This window comes from Chanodichthys erythropterus, chromosome 5 (genome assembly GCF_024489055.1).
Source record: "Chanodichthys erythropterus isolate Z2021 chromosome 5, ASM2448905v1, whole genome shotgun sequence".
Taxonomy (NCBI): domain Eukaryota; kingdom Metazoa; phylum Chordata; class Actinopteri; order Cypriniformes; family Xenocyprididae; genus Chanodichthys; species Chanodichthys erythropterus.
Window position 1 is genome coordinate 17,439,879 of NC_090225.1, and position 23,234 is coordinate 17,463,112.

The window sequence follows — 23,234 nt, forward strand, 5'->3', positions numbered from 1 at the left end:
AGAGAAAAAAAAGGGAGACAGAAACTTTTGCTTATGATTTTATCAAGTACAAAGGCCATACCGCCAACCAACGTGGACCAAAATGTAAGTCTGATAAACACACAGCATCAAGAAGTACACATTTTCACGAACAGACTGTCAAATCCTTACCGGACCAATATCTGCATGATAGGGTAAGATTATTAATATGTATTATTGCTAAGAGCTATAAGGAAATCAGAACAAGTACAAGAGCGGAGGGTGTGAAACCGATGAAAAAAATAGCGGTAAACTGTGAAAGACGACACTGTTGTTATGATGCAAATGGCAACAAACAGAAAACTGTGGGTAGGTGATGAGGACAGGTGGGATTTCAGTATAAAAAGCAGCAACCACACAAAACATTTGAGAGAATAGAGCAAAAGCAGCAGAGTTTATAGCAAAGACAAGGCATTTTGTGTGAATGTAGGATGGGTCTAGCACAGCAAGGCTTCTCAGTCTCAGCACCTTTCCATTTGGGGTGAGCCTGTGGTTGACCCCCGCACGGGTCACCTTACCCAATGGAGGCAGCGATACCCTCTTCCTGCGTGAACCCTTTAGAATGGAGGTTGGCCTAATGCTGCAAGCCAGTGAGAATAGCAACATACAAGACAGAATAATAAAGGAAATCAATGTGACAAATCATAAAAAGAAAAAAACAACAACAACAAAATGGAGAAAAAGCCAACAAATTTTTTGCAAAAACTGAGAAATAAAGTGTGAACGTGTGAAAAAACAAATATGTTTGTGGATGAAGCCAGTGCAGCACTTCCCTGTAAAAGTTCAACAACCCACATAACAACTTAAAAAAATATACACAATATAATATAAAGAACAATATACCAATTACAGGGTCCAAATTTAACATTGCTGGGTGATTTGAGAAAATGTACTGGCAAATAATTATCTTTATTTTTTGTATATTATATATATTTTTACAGGTCTTTCAGTCTTTTGAAATGAATTCAGTGAAATCAGTTTTTTAACAGGAAGACAAATAACTTTTTATGCCATTTAAATTATTCTATTATATTATTTTAATATTATTGTTTGTTTGTTTTTTCATTTCAATCGAAACATTTTATTTTATTCACATATTGTGAGATAACTGGCGAGCAAACTCTTATTAAACAATTTTATTTACTCACCAAAGTACTTTTTTCTCTCACATTTGAAGCTTTGGCAATATTTTAATTTTGGGCCCTGATATAAAATATAAAAATGGTCAAAAACAGTTGAACAATTTTTAACCCAAACCATTGTACAAGTCCAATTTAGAAGCTTTATCCAGTGTGAAATAAATAAGTGTGATTTGTGACTGTACTAAACAGGTACTGTACGGACTTTCTGTACAATGAACAGGCAATGCAAATGTGACGTGACATGGTTTGATAAGTCTTACCGCTCGCTGTCAGATATTTTCTTGCCAAGTTTCTGACAGCTAGGCTTGTCCAGAGTTCTCGACTGCCTGCAACATGGAAATGATCGAGGCGAGACAGAAAACAAAAGAATGAGGAGTGGATTCACTCAGGACTGGACGGACAGTAAATGAAACTGCTGTCTAATAAAATGCCACGATGGAGATGGACATGTTATTGGTATATGTGCTCTAGAGATCTTCCTGTGGGTGTGTACCTCTGTGCGTCTGGCTTTGCACTGAGGTGGTGTACTGTCTCCTGAGCGGGGAACATAGCCTCCAAAACCCAGCTGATTCATAAGATCAGGTCAAACACATGTGAGTGGCATGGATACAGACACACAGACACACAATGACACAGTATGGGCTGATGTTAATGAAACAACGTCATTAGGGCTAAATCATGCCACTTTGGTTTAGTGGCTATGCACAAAACGAAATGATACAATAACATGTACAGTAATTAAGACATATACACAAGACACACTGTGTATGATATGGAGCATAGACAACTGACTCGTATGTGTCAGCGGTCACGTAGGACATATGTAAAGTTATATACCTGAAAAGTTTAGACGAAACCTCTGAAATCATTACAATTTCAGATGAATCCAGAGAAAAGTGAAGACACATGCAGTGCCCCCAAAATGAATTTGGACACTTAAAATGTCTGAATATCACAGCATTAGATTACCAATTTATTTGTGTGAAAAGTTTGCTTGTGGTATTTTTAGTTTAAAATAAATCTCATTTGGTTTATATTTTGTTATATAATGCAGTTATTTGTGCATTTTATATGTCAACATACTTTTCGGGGCCACTGTATTGTATCTAAATGTATTAAAAACTATTGGAAAAAACAGTGTAAAAACTGTAGAAGATAATACCAAGGGAATAAATCATAGTTTGTGGTAAGAGTTTAGATAAAAAGGACACAACCTCATTAAAATCCAGAGTACACGCAACACACTACACATCACACCACAAAAGCCACATTTTTAAAGCTACTGAGCAGCTGAGAAACTACAAAACACACTGACGATCACATTATAGAGCACTAAAATCATGGGGCTGGGTAACAACAAGCTACAGGTCAGAAGCTACAGGAGGCTGGAGGGTTAGCTATACAGTACATCCACTATCTAGTCCCATGGCAGAGAGGGGACGGACAGGTTAGAAGAGCAGAGAGGTTTAGCGTTAGGACTGGAGGACAGGAGGGATACCTGTCGTCTTCTGGGGATGCATGCTGAATTAGGATCCTGGGGCTCGTGGGTCTGGTACGGGGCAGAGACTGGGTGCTCCTGCGTGAGTGTGTGCGTGTGTGATCCACCCAAAGAGTTCAAAGTGGAGATGGAAGAAACACGGGAGATCAATATAGAGACTGTGACAACGGTCATCTCAAACATACAAGAAGATGTACAGATTCAGGGGACTTATTTTTGACACTTCTCCAGCTACAGTGGTTGGATAAATGCTCCCTATCCAAGACGCAAAACAAAGCCATCTGGCCATAAGAGTCACTGGACACTAACAGAACAGTGCACAGTGGGTGACCCAACAGTGGTATGTTACTTTGACATTAACATAGACATACTGGGTCTTATTCACTAATAAGTGTTCTTATTTAACAGTATGTGCAGAAAAAAAAATCTTGCAAGCCAAATTTTCAGCAGATTTACAAAAAATAACTCTAAAGCTAATTAATATAGATTCATCTAAATTAAAAAAACTAAAAACATTGATAATAAGAAATGTTTTGGGTTGGGGGGGGTGTAATAAAGGCCTTCTGAAGCGAAGCAATGTATTTGTGTAAAAAAAAAATATATATATATATATATATATATATATATATATATATATCCATATTTAACATATTATGAAGTAAAATATCTAGCTTCCGCCAGACCACCTTCTGTATTCAACTTAGGAAGAAAGTGCAATGCCTCTCGCAGTTCAAAAAGCTTACGCTACGTCATATGCCTTCCATATTCAACTTACGGAAAAAGCTTAATGACGCATCGCCGGTTCCGTTTTTTCCGTAATTTGAATACGGAAGGCGGTCTGGCGGAAGTTAGATATTTTACTTCATAACTTGTTAATATGAAGAAATTTGGTTCCAAAACGCCATTTTCAAAAAAATTTAGTTTCTGCCAAAATCAGTATAGTATCTGGTCGGTATTGAAAAGTAATTTATCAATTTTGATATCCGTCATGTTATTCTGTCATGTTTTCTCCCTTTCTTTCCAAAACGCGACAAACGCCAGTCTCCTTTTTCTGCAGAACGCGATATATCCGCTGAACCAATCACAGTGCACCATTCCACCCACTGTAAACATTGAAGGCTTTTTTAAAAAGCCGTTTTAATACCAATGTACTCGGCAAATGTGTTTATTTAACCGTGCGGTGGCGCCAGATACTCTTTAATCGGTAATGACAAATAATTTATAACATTAACAAGATGACCCGTTTAATTCATTTTGGGAGCAATGGCTGAATGTATTTTTAGTGAAATGCCTGTATATAAGATAAATATTGGCAAAGTTTAGACTCTGTCACATATGTGTATTAACTTGCTTTTATATTGATGGATTAATTGCATTTTTAATGTTTTTATAACCAAAAGATCCTATGTGAAAGTTTGAAACAGAAAATAGTGGTTTTCATCTTGCCACTTTCTTGGTAAAGAAAACACCTTTTTACTCAAATTAATCAAAATGGAGTTAGTGTGTTTTGGAACCAAACTCTTTATATGGATATTTTTTTAAACAAACGCATTGATTTGCTTCAGAAGGCCTTTATTAACCACGCAGAGCCGTGTGGAGTATGTTTATGATGGATGGATGTGGATTGAAGGAACTTTCTTTAGCTCACACTCATTGGTATCACTCACTGCCATTAAATCTTGGATGCATCAGGATATTTATTAATATAACTCCAATCAGAAAGAAGAAAGTCATATACACCTAGGATGGCTTGAGGGTGAGTAAAGCTTGGGGTAATTTTCATTTGGTGAACTAATCCTTTAACAAATTTCATGTTTTGGATTTGTAGGTATGGTTTTAGTTTATTAAAAATCTGATCCTAAATTAAAATTAAAAATGATTTCTGTCTTTGCACGCAAGTTTTATGCAAAACAATATGTGTGTGTACATATTAGTGAATGAGACCCAGTGATGGTTGTGTTCAAAGGGCATCACAAAGGAACATTATAAGAGTGTCCTGTCTGTGAATGATATTAATGACAATTCAACAAAATTAGAATAATCCCATTCAAAATAAAGAGTGTACCTGTCTCGTTCAGGTGAATTGGAATTAGAACCTGGTCTCAGACAGTTGGTACTAGCACTTCTAACCCTGTCAAGAGAGGGCTGTAGATCACTAGGGTCACAACATGCCATCCAATGGAGGAAGGAGAAGGAAAAAAGAGGATAGGAAGATGTCAAAGAACAAAAACATTAGGTCCAAAATAAAATGAAAAGCAAACCTGTAAGGGGAGGAGGTCAAGAGAGTAGCTAAAATGTGGTTTGTGAGATAATGGGAGAATTTTCTACTAATGTTCTGAATGAGGAGCTGCTGGCTCTTGGGAGCTGTTGGATGTTTGATGTTGTTGTTTTTTTTTTATCTAATGGGGTTAATGGTTGACATTTTCGACCCCTTACCTAATGGCGATCTTGTCTGTGAACCTAAGAACTCGGCGTTGAGTGGCAGTGACTACAGACAGCCGTGACTTTGACTTAAGGCATGCAGGAAGTGTTGAGCTGAACACAAACGAAAGTCAAACGAGTGCAAACAAAAGCAGTCACATGTTACAGAAAAAAAACTAGTAAAGAACAAACAAACCAAACAAAAAAACAAAATCACATGACCAAATTTCCTGTGGATTACAGCAACAAAGAAACACATTCAAAGTTTAACACTGTGTCCCAACCATGGGAATGCGGATATCTTTCTCCAGGAATTATGGACCTACTTGGTTTGGATAGACAAATTGCTTGTTGCTGGAAACATGTCCCATCGCGCCAGGTTAGGACACAGCATAAGATGTTCACAGCTAACAGTGATTTACTGTCTAACTCTTTAAATAAATAGTATATTTTAAAATTAACAAGCTACTTTAAACATCCACAGAAACCAGAACACCACAGTCAAGACTGAAAGCACTTGTATACCTACCATCTTAACACATAACAGTGGCAGATTCCCATAAGATTGTCTGTATTTCAATCTCCAATTGAATACTAAATTTTTAACCCAACGGTTGGGTTTGTCCATATTTTACCAAAATTTGGATTGAAACAACCCAGCATTTTTTAGAGTGAGGTTAACTGAAAATGTATTATAGTTTAAAATTATATTAAATGCAATTAGCTGAACTTTACAGTACTTTTTTAAACCGTTTAAATAGGACTGAAGTACATCTTTATATGTAATTTCATATTGTTTTTGAAATGTGGTTAAAGTGTGCTGCCGAATGTATTGACAAGCATTTATGGTAAACCAAAATAAACTTTGAAGTCGTTTCTACTGAAATTTGCATGTCATGTATTTAAATATGTAATTTGTAATGTATTTTAATTTTCCTTGTATTTAAATTTGTAATTTAAAATAAAAAAATAAAAGTGTACCTAAGTGTGTTAAGATACAGACATGAATGTGTCATCTATTTAAAGCTGCAGTCCACCATTTTTCCTCTTTGTCGCCATCTCTGTTTGAAACATGCAATTGCAGTCATATGCGGAATAGTTATCGTTACATGGGTTGTGCATCGGCACAGCTCGTCAGCGCGGATGAATCTAATGTTTGCTGTCAATCACCGCAACAGTGTGAATACTGCACTTCAGAATCACAGATTCTACGTCTTCAAAGTATGACCAATATAAGAATTTTCACTAGAAAATATCATCTGAACAAGTAAGTAACATTTCTGCCACTTTTGTTCTGTCCAACTGAGGAAAAAAGCATTAGGCCTACAATAAATAGCGTTGCTAATGATGATTAAATCTAAAAATCGCTTAGCTCGGATCACGTCAAACCATGCAAATTATTATTATACTTTGTTCTCAAATTGTTAATGTTAAAAACATCAGCATTGCATGACCATCCCTGCGTCTCAATCAGTATATCATGTAAATGAATGTGGCCGATTCCCTGATCAGTGCCCTGACTACTGAACAAAGGAGCTGATTGAGATGCAAGCTATTTGTATTTAGTGTATATTAGTGTTACCTGTAGATTTCAATTTCTGTAGCCACTCCACAGTCCAAAGTCTTTTGCTTTTTGACTACGGGTGAATCTCCAGTTGTCATTGATGATTGTCAGTGTCAGACTGACGTTTAATTATTTCAGCTGCTGTGAGAACAGACTATAAATGATCCGCTACAAGCAGCATCTTCACATGATAAAACCGACTTGCCTGGACTCCTTTTTTCTGTTTACGGAAGTGACGTAATGACGCAAAGACAAAATCCACCAGGTCGCTCTTATTTTAAAACAATATTACAAGCTTACCGTTGTGAATCGGGCTAAGATAAGGAGATAGTTTGAACACTGCCTGGTTATGTACTTGCTCAAAAATTGATTTGGGATCATTTTTAACCAAAAAAAGTTACGGACTGCAGCTTTAAGTACACTTAAGTGGGCTTTTATTTCATTAAAGGTGCCCTCGAATTAAAAAAGTGAATTTATCTTGGCATAGTTGAATAATAAGAGTACAGTACATGGAAAAGACATACAGTGAGTCTCAAACTTCATTGTTTCCTCCTTCTTATATAAAGAACAGGCGAATCTCAACATAACACCAACTGTTACGTAACAGTCGGGGTGTACTCCCCAATATTTGCATATGCCAGCCCATGTTCCCAACATTATGAAAGGCATTAGACAAGGGCAGCCAGTAACGTCTAGATCTGTGCACAGCAATAATAACTGACATGATCCATGATATCATGATATTTTTAGTGATATTTGTAAACTGTCTTTCTAAATGTTTCGTTAGCATGTTGCTAATGTACTGTTAAATGTGGTTAAAGTTACCATCGTTTATTACTGTATTCACAGAGACAAGAGCCGTCGCTATTTTCATTATTAAACACTTGCAGTCTGTATAAGGCATAAACAACTTCATTCTTTATAAATCTCTCCAACAGTGTAGCATTAGCCGTTAGCCACGGAGCACAGCCTCAAATTCATTCAGAATCAAACATAAACAATATAACAGTATACAATACTCACATAATCCGACGCATACATGCCGCATGCATGACAAACACTGTAAAGATCCATTTTGGTTATATTAGCTGTGTAAACTTTGTTTATGCACTGTTTAATGGTCCTCTAAGCGATGTCACGCGTTTTTAGGCCAAAACATTTTTTGTCACATACAGCAAACATCTCCTCACTATCCGCTAGCTAACTGTCCCCTGAATACACTTTAAATAAACGCGGTCTCTGTAGTCGCCACAAGCTCCAAAAACGGCAACAAAACTACCTGGTGCAGTCTGGACCACGAAACATAATAGACACGCTCCAGCCATTAACCAACAAGAATGATTTTAAATGCGCGTTCATGACTGTTTCAGGAAGCACCGAGGGGAGGGGGAGGAGGAGGAGGAGGGAGGGTCTAGCTAGCCTCTGTTTTGTTTGACAACACTTCGAACGTCAACAGGAAGTTACTCCGCTCAGGATCCCTTAGAGAACCTTTAAGGCAAGCGCGAGCTCCGTGGGCGGAGAGCACGAAAATTAAAGGGGCAGCAGCATAAATCGGCTCATATTTAATGATGCCCCAAAATAGGCAGTTAAAAAAAATGTATTAAAAAAAGCTATGGGGTATTTTGAGCTGAAACTTCACAGACACATTCAGGGGACACCTTAGACTTATATTACATCTGGTAAAAAAATGTTCGATGGCACCTTTAATATCATTTTATCTGCAAGTACATTTTTTTTTAAGTATTTAAAGTACATTCAATACAAATATGTGGAATTTTTTCACAAGAGTCACTTGCTCTGCCTATTAACAGTAAATGGTTTTGTTTAATGAAAAAATACTGTGTCAGACTTTGACAATAATATAAAATATATAGCATACTGCATTAGCTAATCCATAATAAGTAATAAGCGCTCCGTAGTTTGAGGTTCACAGATGCTATAAAATACTCATTAGTCAAAAAGGATGGCTAAAGAGTTCATTTGGCTGCCTTACCTGTAAATTTCCTTATGAATTCCATTGACTAATAAAGGCATCTTAGGAGGCAGAGTGCTACTGTACTTAGATGAACTCCTGGCAACATTACATTAACATGCAAGCATGCAAAATGGGAACAAAACATGTATCAACATCACAGCTGTAGTTAGTCCACTCAAACAGCAAAAGAATGTCAAAAGTCACAAACAAACATGCAAAGATCACTCCTGAGGCAACTTCCTCATTCTAGATCATCTTTTTTTTTTCTGGCGCTCATAATTTAATCAAGGTCAGTGACAAGCGGTATAAAAATAAACGTGTCAAAATAACACTTGAGCAGAATGAGATTGTTATTTTGAGAAAGCAAACGGTTGTCGTGACGAGGTATTCGTCTTTTAGGCTGTATGCCAAAAGCAAGTGGAAAGTTCCGCTTGTAATGTTTCTTGTCAACTAGCTGCTCTGAAATATTACAGTTGAGAGGCGAAGAGCTTGAGAAGAAGCGTTCAATGGAGAGAAACTGGCATCAACACAGTACTGTTTTAATTAAATGGAATAAACTTCAGGCTAGGCGAATGAAACAGATATAAGGAGTCTTTTCAAAATGAAAATGATATTACCAGTGCTTATGACACTGAGATAGTAATATTGATTTACACAGTAATCTGAATACAATACTATAATTCACAGATTGCTGGTTCAATTCTGGACTTTTCTTTACCTTTGGGTGTGCAGACACTCTGCGCTTCTACCCCTCATTGATCTGTGTATCAAGATGACCTCACTGCAATTACCATGGAGATGGATGACACATAGGAAAATAAACAAAACAGACCAATAAAAAAGCAAACATAAAAAAAAAGGGCACCAGTAAGTGAGTTAGAAGAGGACGGGTAACAACCTTTAAAGCCAGAACAATACACAAAGGTTACAAAAAGATGTCTTTCTGTACAATCATCTCTGTCCATATACAAACCCTCCAATGGCGCTCAATACTTTCAAAAACAAACCTTCCGTGAATCATTCAGTCACATGTGTTTTGGCTCTAACCCACCTTCTGAAAATGGTGTAAGGCTTTTGTAGGTTAACAAGTCTTGAAAACAGAATTTCTCTTCCCAAAAACTCATTTTAATGGCGTTTCCAGAAACAGTATTATTATGGAAGAAAATGAAGGCACATGGAAGTGATTACTTTTTAACACACACTATGGCACACTTATAGGCACTTGCTTGGACGCACGCATTTCTATTTACCTGTCGTCTACGTAATCTCTCTCTTGTACACGAGCACGATCATGGTAGCGTGTTGGGGAACGGGATCGCCGGGTGTGTTGAACCTCATCCAGACTCCTTAGAGAAAAAGATGTGCCTGTTTTAATGCAGGTTGCAATTATTAGCGTCATGATAAATCTTAAATATAGGTAGGGACGTACCTCTGTGCGGGGACATTGGGAGGGCGGGACCGCCCCCTGCTTTCTTCGTCTCTGTGTGGAGACACGGACCGTGAGCGATACTGAGCTGGCCTCTGCTGATCAGGAACCTCTAAAGTCGTTGCTCGGTCTCTGTCTCTGTCCCTTTCTCTTTCTCTTGATCGGTTTTCTGTAGCTGTGATCATAGACACACACAAAAAAAATTAAATAAAACTTTTAGAAAACCCATCTGGGAAATTCAGATGCACTGCATATGCAGTCATTGGCCTCTTGACAAACCACATTCCCCATGTTAGAACCCATCCAAAAAATAAAAGGATTGACCTAATATGTTAGATCATATCTAACAAAACATGCCAAACAATTAAAATACCTTGTTCATTCTCCTCTTGACCAATGTGGGCTTTTGACAGCTTGAATCACCTTTTGAGTTCTACATTATATTAAATTTATTTTGTTTTCTAGTTGTGGTTACTTAAAAACCTGTTTTATACAATGACATTTTTATGTATTTTTACAACCCACCAAGTACACAAGTTTGGCTTAGTGACAAAACATTTTTTTTTTTAAATAATGTACCTTTTTATTATTTAGCAAAGCAGTGAACATGAAAGCTGAATATATTATTTTATATTTTTATAATATATATTGTCTTTTTTCTAAAATGTTGTTATTCAACAAAAAATATTATCCACAGCAGTTTTTCAAATCAAATTATTATATTATATTATATTATATTATATTATATTATATTATATTATATTATATTATATTATATTATATTATATTATATTATATTATATTATATTATATTATCCTCATTTTGAAGTCACAATGAATAACTAAAAAATGTAAAATAAATGTGCAACTTATAAAAAATAATTAAAGGTGAGCATGACAAAAAAAAGGGTAACCACTGCCCTAAGACAAAATCCACTAATCTCACAATTGCATATGCCTAATGGTTTGGAGAATGAAGTCAAGGTATCTCACAAAGGCAGTGTTCCACAAAACTGTGTCATTTTCGAACTTCTACCATGCAGAGGCAAAATAAAAGGTTGAGCACCACAGAGAGGAAGCAGTCCTCCCATTCCCAAATTCTCCCTTATCACCTTCCCCATTGTGATCATGCATGTGCTATAGTGTGCGTTATGCAGCAGGTCTACACTACTATACTACAGAGAAAAGCACTGGAGACAGAACACTCTGGATAGTCAATGTCTATAAACACAGTCTCCCAATATAGAAAAGCACCGCTTTTATGTTTTAAACACTTTATAGTACCAAAATAGTTTGTTTATTAGTATGGTATAAATAAAACATGCCAGATGTGAGATGACGGTGATTGGTGCCTTGTCTCCACCACAACAGACTTCCAAAGGAAGGGAAGACCTGCTATTGGATGCTTCTCTCTTTTGGGGTAGTCTAATGCACAAAGCACAGAGAAGTGCCAAGGTTGGCATTGCCTTGGCCCCTCCCACCCACCTGTGGCGACTATGCCAATAGCAGCATCATAATCAGTTTCTGTAATACGCTGCGAGCCTGCACACACAGATACAGATATACACACAGGGATAGATGTACAGACAGACACGAGATAAAGACGTAAACGAATGCACACAAAGCACTGTTGGAATAAGCCATAGTTAGGAAAGCAAATGTATACAGAAATAACCTAGCATACTAAAATATGTCCTGTGGACATACTGTACCCATGGGCCACACACTCCTACACACTAACTCAGAGGCAGTATGGTTCAAAAACATGAACGTACAGACAAAACAGACATGAAAAATTGCAAGACGATGCCAAACATATTAATGAGACTGGATGAATTGCAGGACCTTGAGCTAAAAGATATGTTGATGTTTAACTAATGTTTGATGATTTTCCTTCACCTACTTACAGGATGTATAGTTTTTTAATTGTGAAATTATGATGATTTCTCTGGCTTGACATATCATCTTGGAAAGTAAAGGCAAACTTCATCTATTTTAATCGAACTGCCCACATCCTCTTCAGCTTTCAGTAATTCTGTGAAACACTGAGGGGGCGAATTCACTAAACGATTGTGGCACGCAGTATTTTAGTATTTCAGTATATACCACTCACAGTTAAGCAGAATGTACACTACCGTTCAGAAGTTTGGGGCCAGTAAGATTCTTGAAAGAAATTAATACTTTTATTTTATTTACTTTTAAGCAATATATCAAACAATTAAAGAGTCCTGAAAAAATTTCACAGATTCCACAAAATTTTAAACAGCAAAACTGTTTTCAACATTGATAATAAATGTTTCTTGAGCTGCAAATCAGTATATTAGAATGATTTCTGAAGGGTCATGTGACACTGAAGTCTGGAGTTCACATGAATAAATTACATTTTTAAATATATCAAAATAGTTATTTTAAAAAGTAATGATATTTCACAATATTACTGTTTTTGCTGTACTTCTGATCAAATAAATGCAGCCTTGGGGAGACTTCTTTCAAAAACCTTAAAATTATTATTACCCCAAACCTTTTAATAATAATGTATACATGGCGCTGCACTATGCATATTTAAATTAAGTCACTGTCATTCATTTTTGGGCAAACAGGCCTGCTTCCTATGCAAATGAGTCTAATTACAAGGGCCAATCAACATCTAACTATGGAAAACATTATTGCGGCAATAACGTATCAAATTATGATCAAGTGATTGAAAAGACTGGGTGCATATGTAGTTATCGGGTCCTAAAACAGCGCAGACGGGTGCTTGTAAATAATTGAATCGCAAGTGTGAGTTGCAATTGAATTAATTCCTAGCAAATTCCTCCCCGCGAGAGACTAAGAACTTAAACACAAAGTGATTTACTATGTTCAACACTTTCAGATCACATCCCCACCAGTGGGGCCTTCTACTTACGCTGCAGCTTTTTGTTGGGTGTTTCTGTGTGGCCGTGTCTGCGGGGCAGGTATGGCGATGGGTGCGGCAGTGGGATGGAAGAGACGTCGTGTGTCTGCAGCTTGTACCAGTGAGGCTTGTCATCTAGCAGGGCAGTCTCCAGCTCAATCAGGATCTAGGTTGACAGACAGTCCGGTGAAATACTGTGTACGAATGTTTTCAGAGAGCAATTCATGTTGTGAATAAATGGACAAGGTTAACATATGCTTTGTACCTCTCCCAGAAAGTCACTCTCCTCCTCTTGTATTCTGGGTTGGTCCCACACAGTAATCTCCAGCATGTGCTCCCTGAAATCCCGACGATGGACATGAGAGTACACAAACGTCTGGTTCCACTTGGGTTCTAGACTTTTCTTCACCGTTTTTGTCCTTCTCTTGCTTTTATCACTAGAGTAAAACAAATATACACATTAAATAATACAATGAGAACAGTGTGTGAGTTGTAAAACTCAATTACAACTGCTTTATTCACATATCAGCATTAATCAAAATATTCATCATTTAATTTAGTGTTTGATCTACACACTTATTTGAAATATAAATCTTTTGAATCATGTCTGTCAGTTTTGATAAATTTAATGCATTCTTGCAGAATAAAAGTATTGTTATAAATCTTACTGACCACAAACTTTTGAACAGTAGTGTATAGCGTTGTCACAATAAAAAAAAAAAAAAAATCCTCTGTAGTCAATACAATGACAAATTTCTTGATACCAAAATTGGAAAAATCTAATATGCTAATGGACAACTTTCAAATGAATACCTTCTATCAGGCAGGAAATACATTTTGACATATGGGTTTCTGGGTCGTCCATCCGATCTAGGCGGCAGGTCTATAGCCTGCAATACGTTCACTATCAGCTGATGGCCAACCTTATCATACCACATTTTAACCTGCAAGACAAATACATACAAAACTAATAAGTAAAAACTCTAAGCACAACATGGTGAATTGCCCTTGTTTTCTTCAGTATGTACTGACCGACAGCTGTCCAGGCAGTAGCTGAGGGGCATCTCTAAGACCACTTGGGCTAGATGGGGACAGGACAGATATAGAGGGTCTTTCCATCTTCTGTGATTCAAAAGAACTTGAACCTGCTGCAGAGAGACAAGTAAAAAACAAGTGTTGATAACATTTGAATAGTGTTTGTATATAAACTTCCATATATTTGATCAGATTCTTGATTCATTTGACTCAGTACGTACTAGATTCTAATGGAGGATGTGATGTTTCTGGTATTCGTGGTATATCACTAAAAGAAAGAGATCACATATCCATACATTAGTTGTCAAATGCATACTAAAACAATGCATACTATTGTTTAAAAGTTTATTTGAAACATTAATCATTTGTAGCATTATAAATGTCCTTAGTGTCACTTTCGATCAATTGAATGCATCCTTGCTACTGTAAATATAAAAGTACTCATTTCTTTCAAAAATAAAATCTTACTGACCCTAAACTGTGGCATTTATTTTAAAGCAATATAGTACAAACATGCATTTGATGTTTGTTAGTTTCAAATGATAAAACAAGATAAACTGCTCAAAACTTGACAAGTTCATTTTCAGAAAAGCTCTAGCATCTTTTGTTTAGCAGACATTTTTAAGTGACATGAGTGTCCAAATAGTCTGTATACAGTGACATCTGGTTTCTAGTCAAACATCATCAGCCAGAGGTTACATACAGAGGACAGAAGGTAGGTGTGTACATCACAAGTTCATTCTTAGGCCTTTAAAAAAAGCTGACAGAAGCAAATGAGTAGAGAATTCAGAGACGAGCTCCTAAAATCACCTCTTAGACTTAGTTTTACTTGCTGCTTAGATTTATACACCCATTGCAAGAGTTTGGAGAGAAATCAATGAATACATCTTTTTAAAGAGGTAGGAGGACAGAGCAGAGGAGAATATAATGGTTCATAGTGAAAACTAAACACAATACAGACTATTCAAACACTCCTGTTTAGTGATTTGACTTTGTCCAGACTAGAATTAATACTAAAAAACGCTTTTTGTGTTTTGCCGTTAGTTACCTAACAGTCAGATACCCGACGAGGCATGTGATGGATGACTTACCCAATTGGCCTTGATACTACTAATTCAACTTTTGGTTCTGTTTGAGAATTCAAGATGATATTGTAAACTTCTTTCTTGGTTAATCCTGGTAATGATTTACCATTCCACTGAAGCACTTCATCACCTACAAACAGCCAAAATGTGTGTTGTCACATTAAATTCCTGTATGCATCTGAGGACATCCACAGTTACATTCTTAAGATAGATTTTACTGAATAAACACGCTCATTGAGAAGAAATTCAGAAAATTACTGACCATCAGAACAATTTAAGCTTGTAATATAACATAATTTTTTGAGAAAAGAATGCAGACAATATGCAAATAATATACTGACTTCTAAAGACACTTCTGTCTTTTGCTGTCTATGTTTATTCATCTACAACAATAATAGAATGTCTTTGAATCATCTTCATTTGGGGGCTTTTCTTTGCAAATACTGATATATGCCAGTGATTCTCAACCTTTTTGACTCAAAAGCCCCGTGGTAAACATAACAATATTCAAAGGACCTCTTCAAATCTTTTTAAATTACACTTTTTAAATCACAGTTTTAAAATTAGGCTTCCCTTAAAAGGGGGTGAACTGAAATATGAATGGATCTTGATTTTTAGTTGTTTTAAATTATTGTAAATCTTATTTTAAGTAATCTTGAGGCCCTCTTAGAAGTTTTCAGAGTTTTGAGAACTACTGATATATCCATTTATGTGTGATTCATATGCTTAAAGGTTCTCTAAGCGATCCTGGGTGGAGTAACTTCCTGTTGACGTTCGAAGTGTTGTCAAACAAAACAGAGGCTAGCTAGACCCTCCCTCCTCCTCCTCCTCCCCCTCCCATGAACGCGCATTTAAAATCATTCTTGTCAGTTATTGGCAGGAGCATGTTTATTATGTTTTGTGGTCCAGGCTAAACCAGTTTGTTTTTATTGCCATTTTCGGAGCTTGTGGCGACTACAGAGACTGCGTTTTTTTACAGTGTGTTCAGGGGACAGGCAGCTAGCGGATAGTGAGGAGATGTTTGCTGTATGTGACAAAAAATGTTTTGGCCTAAAAACGCGTGACATCGCTTAAAGCACCTTTAATGTTTTAATCAGTGTATGATGTAGTTTATTTGATTGCATTGTTTAATCACATTACAGCTCTAGTTTTTTAAGCTTCAAACTGAGAGAAGAGCTGGACTCACCGGCCCGTAGATGACCCACCACATCAGCTAGACTTCCTTTCTTGACTTTGGTGATAAAGGCCCCAAGTCTCCCAGTTTCAGTAATCTTCCCCCCGACCACCTGTACCAATACAAATCAATTAAAGATGGGTAAAGTCTACAGAGAATTCATCAACGCCACAACATGTATTGAGGATATCCTGTATTTTGAGTATTTTTGTTTTTTTCTTTTTCGTACATGGTTCATGACATGATTTAGTTGTTGACTTCATTACAGTGTGGAGAGGAACACTTGAGTTTATACAGTATGTTTAGCTCTCCTCTCACCTTTAGCCCCAGCAGAGCCCCAGCCTCTTTTGGCATGGCTGTTCGCTTGCTCAAAGTGATTCGGCCAATTAAATGATCACCTTCCTTGGAGGGCTGCCATGTAACCGGATGCTAAAGAGAACAAGGAGGAGATTAATCCCATCAGAGAAAGTACCATCCCATTACATCTAACCCTTACCTCACCTTCACACTCAGTCGCATTCACACACACAGACAGACACAACTAGGGTTATTATAGTGAACTAAAACTAGAAATTATTTTCGCTACTTTAAATAAATAAAAATCGTCTAAAATAACATTTCACATTTTTATTTAATTTAATTTGATTTTATATATATATATATATATATATATATATATATATATATATATATATATATATATATATATATATATATATATATATATATATATATATATATATATATATATATATATATATATATATATATATATATATATATATATATATAAAAATTGAATTATTAATAAAAACTAATCAAGAATCTGGACAATTTATGAGTGTTCTCAGTCACTTTAAAGTTAACATAAAATACAAAATTGAACTTATTTACTTTTTTAATGCACTTTCCTGATTTTATTGTAAATGATTGTGAAAGAAAATGTTAATCTAAATGTTTATTCAGAACATTATTATTATTTTTATCATTATTATTTTTATTTTTTTGCTTATATCACTTAAGACCGCACAGGCTAAATCATTTTAACCAATAACTAAATATCTATTTAGTGATTGTCTTAGCAAAATTGCATTCAGTTTGGCTCAATTCTGGTATGTTACATTTACATTACATGCATTTCCTAGGAATCGAGCCCATAAATTAAAGCGTTGTGTTAGCAATGCCAAGATTATGGGCCATAATCTTGGCATTGCTAACACAACGCTTTAATTTTTGAGCTACAGTAACGTATGTAGCAAATGTAACAAAAACCATCCAATTAATTTGTAATTTTTCTTCTTGGTAAATATCACATTCTGGAGGTAAAATAGTCTGTGAACATAAATTCATGTTGACTTTAAATATACTGATTATATCACAAGGTGGGAAAAAACGTACATGCCATGCGGTGGGGTCCAGTGGACAGCACTCCCAGTCCCCTAAAACACACAAAAGTTCACTGAGTTTATAAAACATGTTGACTATGTGAGCTGCCACCTTACACTAGCCAGAGTCCATCTCTAAACCCGCTCTGTTTACGCTTATTGAATATTTGAGCCCCAGTGGGGCACTTGCAGCCAAGATCTCACACCAAAATATGTTTTGCTTTGACCCACTAGCAGAGAAAGACTGAGAACTGGGATTAAAGTGGCCGCTGTGTTCATGAATATGTGTTTAAGAGCTACATTTAGTCCCCAGACAGAGGAAGCAAAGATGACACGCAAAGCTGAATACACACTGCAACACGGACACACACAAACACACAGGCACCAAGGGACAGTCTCAGCGCTTTCCGTGATGTTGGCCTTCTATTTACTGTTGGCATGCTATATGGATGAGTGCCATGTGCATACGGGTTTCTGGGCTGTTTTCCGGTTAATTTTTTTAGCACCTGGGGCGTCTTGAACATGACGTACAGAGAGGGTGAGGAGTGCTGAAATTTTCTTCCAAAAAACAAAAATAGATTGTACAAACTTGTAATTACTTTTAGTCAGCTGTCAAATGTTTACCCCCCGTTTCACAGACAAGGCTTAAGCCTAGTCCCGGACTTAAATGCATGTTTTAACTGTTTTAACTGAAAGCAACTTGCATCTTAAAATATGTCAATGCCTTTGTTTTGTCTCAAGATGCACACCAGTAATGTTTTATAAAAGCTACTTAAATGTCCTAATTAAACTAAGGCATAATCCTGGCTTAATCTAAACCCTGTCTGTGAAACCAGGCCATAATGTTTTTAAATGTTTCAAATATTTAAAAATGTAGTTTTAACTAAAATAAAAATGTAATGCACACCTGGTTGGCTAATTGCTTTTATTAATTAATATGTGGTATTTGCTAAGGGAAGCATCACTTTTATTATTGCTCATACTTGATTACAATTGAACATCAAAGTTTAATTGAGTATTAAACTTTGGCACATAACTAAATTAATGATTGATACCGCCACACATGTGGTTAATTTAGAGGTATGCTATTGCTTTTCTTAGAAATATTACTGAGATTTTCACCATGCGAAAGATGAAACTGACAACAACAAAAAACAGATTTGAACTGAAACTGTTCATTTTATAAGTAGCTTCAGTTGAAGTATCTGATAAAAAAAAGGTTAAGGGGTTCAAAATAAATAAATAAAAAACCCTTGAGACCTGGATAGATTACTTACAAGTATGTCAGGGAATCTTCATAGGTTACTTTTTTAAGAAAGGCTGCTTCTTCACTGTCTAACCCAGTTCTGAGCAGGGTTGTCCTATAAAAGTTACTCTAAATAAAAATGTTAAACTCTGGAAAGCAGCAAAATTGAACTTTCACTCCTGAAAGTTAATTTTTTTTTTTTTTTTAAACACATTTTCAGCACAAAACAATGAACAACGTACAAAAGTAACATGTACAGTATAAATCATAATCAACTGCCACAGATCTGCATGCAGTAATATTAAGTAGCTGTCTCAGGGTATAAATGTTTAATACACTGCTTGTTGTATGTTGGATTGGTCCCCTGTGTGGGCTTTTATCTAAGCCTTGTACTGAAGTGTCTCCACTTCTCATTACTTCTCATTCACATGACCTACTTAGCAAATAAATATTTCATAAGTAAATACTTCCACATTGAAACATAGAGTATGCATTGTGTAACAATTATGTCACTCTAAAAAATAAATAGCGATGATTAGTGTTTCCTCAACTATAGGCACTTATGATGTATTTAATATGTCTAACAATGTCCAACAGTAGAAAAACATACATCACAGAAAAATATTTTGTTCTAAAAATCATGTACACAGTGTCATTTCCACCACATCTCAAATTATGTATTGTGTTTAATAGCATTATGTGATGATAATGACAGCGATGAAAAAAAAAAAAAAATAGGGATTAAATAGGCCACCTGCTTTACCTTTATCATTTGATAGTTAGCATTTATGTAGCCAAAATACACACATAAATAATATTGGCACAATTTTTGCATAATTAGACAAAATTGTGGCTTGATGATTGGATCTATATTAAACACAATTAATATTTTTATATATTAAGACGGAAAGTCTACTATAGGCCTAGCACAAGTGTAAAAGATAAAATAGATTATAGAAGAAAATAGATGAAATGCAAATGAAAAGTACAAAAATCAAATGATGAAGACAACGACAAGGACAATTTAATAAAAATTAACCTCTGGTAAAAGTGCCCACAATTGAATAATCACCCTGTTTTGTACAACTGAAAAATACATTTTAAAGTTGAAATTATAAATCCATTCTTTGGCCTTTAACAACCAATTCATCAGATTTACATAAGTTTCAACATAACAAAAGTACAACTTGAATTGTTCTATACCTATTCTTAAGGAAAAAGAGTCAATTCCCTTACCTGTTGTTTTTGTGAGGTTGTTGAAACTGATGAAATGTTGTTCCACTGATAAGAGCAAACTTATGTTCTGCTCAGCCTCCTCTCAATCTCCTGTTCTCCTATTTTTAGTCTCTCATTCCTTCTTCCATAGTCTGTCTTTCCTATTCACCCCACAATGTTTACATTTCACCCCTGGCTTGTGTTAATACACTGACCTTTTAAGTCTGTGTTCAGTCAGTTTGCCAGACTAACAACACAGTGCCATGCGAATAAGCTTCTACCTTTACATATGCACTGTCAATATACTGTAAAATGCTGTTTTTGAAACTTGGATATGCAATTTATTAGTACATAAATAAGGTTTTCAACAGTTTACATGAACCCGATATAAAGAAATAAAATAAAGAAATAAAAATGAACGGTTATATTTTCTAATACACTACCATTCCAAAGCTCGGGGTTAGTAATACTTTATTTCATTAAATTATTACTTTAATTCAGCAAGCATGAATTAAATTGTTCAATCAAAGTGACAGTAAAGACAATTCTAATCATTACAATATTTAGAAAGATATCCATTTCAAATAAATGCTGCTCTTTTGAACTTTCTATTCAATTCTAAAAATCACAGTTTCCAGAAAACTATTAAGCAGCACAACTGATTTCAACAATGATAATAATAAGAAATATTTCTTAAGCAACAAATCAAACATTGGAATGATTCTGAGGGATTTTAAAAATCTTACCAACCCCAAGCTTTTGAATAGTACTGTGTATAAAGGTAGGAAAACAACAAGTCGACGCCGACGAACTAGTGGCGACGAAAGCAGACTGTGGGGTTGGTTCACGTCGGCAGCATCTGTGTCCAAAGTTGGCCTGATACACCAAACCGATGCTCGACAGTTGACGGCCAAGTAGCACGTTCGTTCTACGCCTGCGTAAGATGAAATGCCTTTCCGAACCAGCAGGTGGCAGTAGCTGAACAGCCAATCAGAATGATCAGATTGCCCGATGGACCGACGAGCTCCGACACCGATTCAACATGTTGAATCGGCCGGAAAAAAGCCGACGAGGACCAACTTCAGCCGACGGTGGGGAACACACTGACAAAACTTAGTCGGCCGACGAACAGAAACTGCCCGACGGCCGACCGTCGGCTTGGTGTGTTCCTGCCTTAATAATATACATAGATACTAATGGTTGAAAACCCTGCTGTTAGCACACAAAGGAAATAAAGAGCCTTGCAGCATTCAGGAGAAGTTATACAACCACTCGATAATCATTGCTAATCCATTTGCTTGCATTTGTGCGCATTGCAAAAACTACCGAATTCATAAATCAAATCAAATGTTATAATTTATGTTGATGCTGGTTTCCTTTCCTGAATTATGGAGGATTGTGTTTATGCAAACACATGATCAAATTAATAAAATTATACAAAAGCAGTTATCCATCAGACCCACCTCTCTCGCTGACGCTCTCAATCTCCACATCTTCACAGCTGGTATACTCCGGTGTCGAACCGGCCTCTTCCTCCGAGCTACTGACGGATATCTGTCTCTTGTTGCCGCCCCGTTTGCTCTTGTATGGACGGGGCGGGGGCGGTCGTAGAGACTCCGATTGGTCAGAGCTGAGTGAATCGTTGCGCAGCATACTCTCTGCTTTTTGTCGTTTCGATTTGCGCAGTAGTGCAGCCGAGCCAGGGTCCAGGTGGCTCGGCTGCAACTTCCTGTCCCATTCCTGAGGCTCTCTAAGTTCAGGGGGGCCTGCGGGCATGGCAGGACCCACCCTGAACCCCGGAGCTGGCGGCTGTGGGGTGTGGTTCGTTTTAGCGGGAGGACCCTGCACAGCCGGTGCACCCTGCAAACCTGTACCCCCCGCGGTCCTCTCTGGCACGTACGCCTGCTGCTGCCCCTCCAGCGAGGTCTGCCGCCCATCTGCCCATCTCCGTGCACCTCTGTTGTCCTGCACCATCTCCCCTGCTTCCCTCACCTTAGGCTGCATTCGTCCATCAGGCTCCGCCGGCCGGAGTTTGGCCGGATGATGTGGAGCATTTGGGTCAGTCCTGCACTGTTCTCTGGGTGGTTTCTGCTCTCCCTCAGTCCTTCTAGTTTCAGGACTGTCGTGCTCCTGAGAGCGAGTCTTCATCAGTCTTCGACTTTCTCTCCGATTTTCTCCAGAATCTCGCTCTTCGGAACCCTGGGACTGGATTTTAGATAGCCCTCGCCGCCTCTCTCCTCTTGGCCCTGGCTTGCCATTCTGATCAGAGGCTGCTGGTGGCTTTTTTCTAGAGGTCAAATAATCACACAGCAACAGAGATTCAGACAGTCACACACCTTATATTAAGCAGGCACAATATGATAAGTGTCAAGTAGTATGTTTGTCCACACTGAAAAGAACGAGATGCTGTTTTAATGAGAATGCACCATGGTTGAAGGCATAACAGTGCAATGGTTCAAAAATAGAAACCAAACGAGTGGTACAATGTCCTGATGCTGCTTGCTTGTCATAAAAAGACCAACCTAAGCTGTTCTGCAGGCCTGAGCTTGTTTAATCTAGTCTCCAAGCCTTACCAAGCTGGTCTTCAACTGGTCTAACTGGGGTCCCAGTCTGGTCAAGCTGGTGTTTAGCTGGTTAAGTTTGGCAGCCAGTTGGCCTTCCAACCTAACCAGTTAAAAAGTGCCCAAAATTCTACTGAAATCAGCCAACATATACGCCAATAGAAACTAACCAAGACAAGAAAACCTATTTTGGAAATGAAACAATCAGTCAAGTTAACATTATTTAGTAAATGGATTTCCATTCTAATCAAAAATTATATAACAAACACGATAAATGTAACCATTTAAAAGAAAAAGGATTTTTTGTTATAGCTTTTGTGGCAAGGGTGCCGCCATCTTGCAGTACTAGAACCTGTGACGTCACTGGGTTGGTTGTCTTGTCTGAGTTAAACAGATACAGCGATAGAGAGACAGTTAAAGACAGACAATGGAGGACAGATAGTGAAAGATAAAAACAGAGACAGTGAAAGATGGAAACTGGAAAGCCACAAGGCATCAGAAGACAAAAGGGAGGCCATTATTGCATTGCTCCTGGATGTAATAATGAGTTTTACAGTGTTAAAGCAAAGGAAAAAACTCAGTACTAAGAACAC

General features: G+C 37.0%; 1 protein-coding gene across 8 annotated transcripts in view; it reads right to left on the reverse strand.

Moving 5' to 3' along the window:
- Positions 1-23,234, reverse strand: part of LOC137020586 (regulating synaptic membrane exocytosis protein 1-like) — a 78,816-nt gene that overhangs the window by 13,930 nt on the left and 41,652 nt on the right. For 3 of the 8 annotated variants that reach the window (XM_067386330.1, XM_067386329.1, XM_067386332.1), the window contains 17 exons: positions 21,544-22,367; positions 17,633-17,673; positions 16,553-16,663; positions 16,247-16,346; positions 15,067-15,190; positions 14,197-14,243; positions 13,973-14,088; positions 13,754-13,884; positions 13,206-13,377; positions 12,953-13,106; positions 10,048-10,219; positions 9,869-9,964; positions 9,337-9,399; positions 5,095-5,193; positions 4,724-4,813; positions 2,659-2,736; positions 1,421-1,486 (listed from right to left, as the gene is read on the reverse strand). In XM_067386330.1, the coding sequence (XP_067242431.1) occupies positions 1,421-1,486; positions 2,659-2,736; positions 4,724-4,813; positions 5,095-5,193; positions 9,337-9,399; positions 9,869-9,964; positions 10,048-10,219; positions 12,953-13,106; positions 13,206-13,377; positions 13,754-13,884; positions 13,973-14,088; positions 14,197-14,243; positions 15,067-15,190; positions 16,247-16,346; positions 16,553-16,663; positions 17,633-17,673; positions 21,544-22,367 (2,484 nt within the window). Of the gene's footprint in view, positions 1-1,420; positions 1,487-2,658; positions 2,737-4,723; positions 4,814-5,094; positions 5,194-8,636; positions 8,715-9,336; positions 9,400-9,868; positions 9,965-10,047; positions 10,220-12,952; positions 13,107-13,205; positions 13,378-13,753; positions 13,885-13,972; positions 14,089-14,196; positions 14,244-15,066; positions 15,191-16,246; positions 16,347-16,552; positions 16,664-17,632; positions 17,674-21,543; positions 22,368-23,234 lie in introns of all 8 variants that reach the window. The other 5 variants (XM_067386337.1, XM_067386333.1, XM_067386331.1 and 2 more) reach the window with 5 other exon arrangements.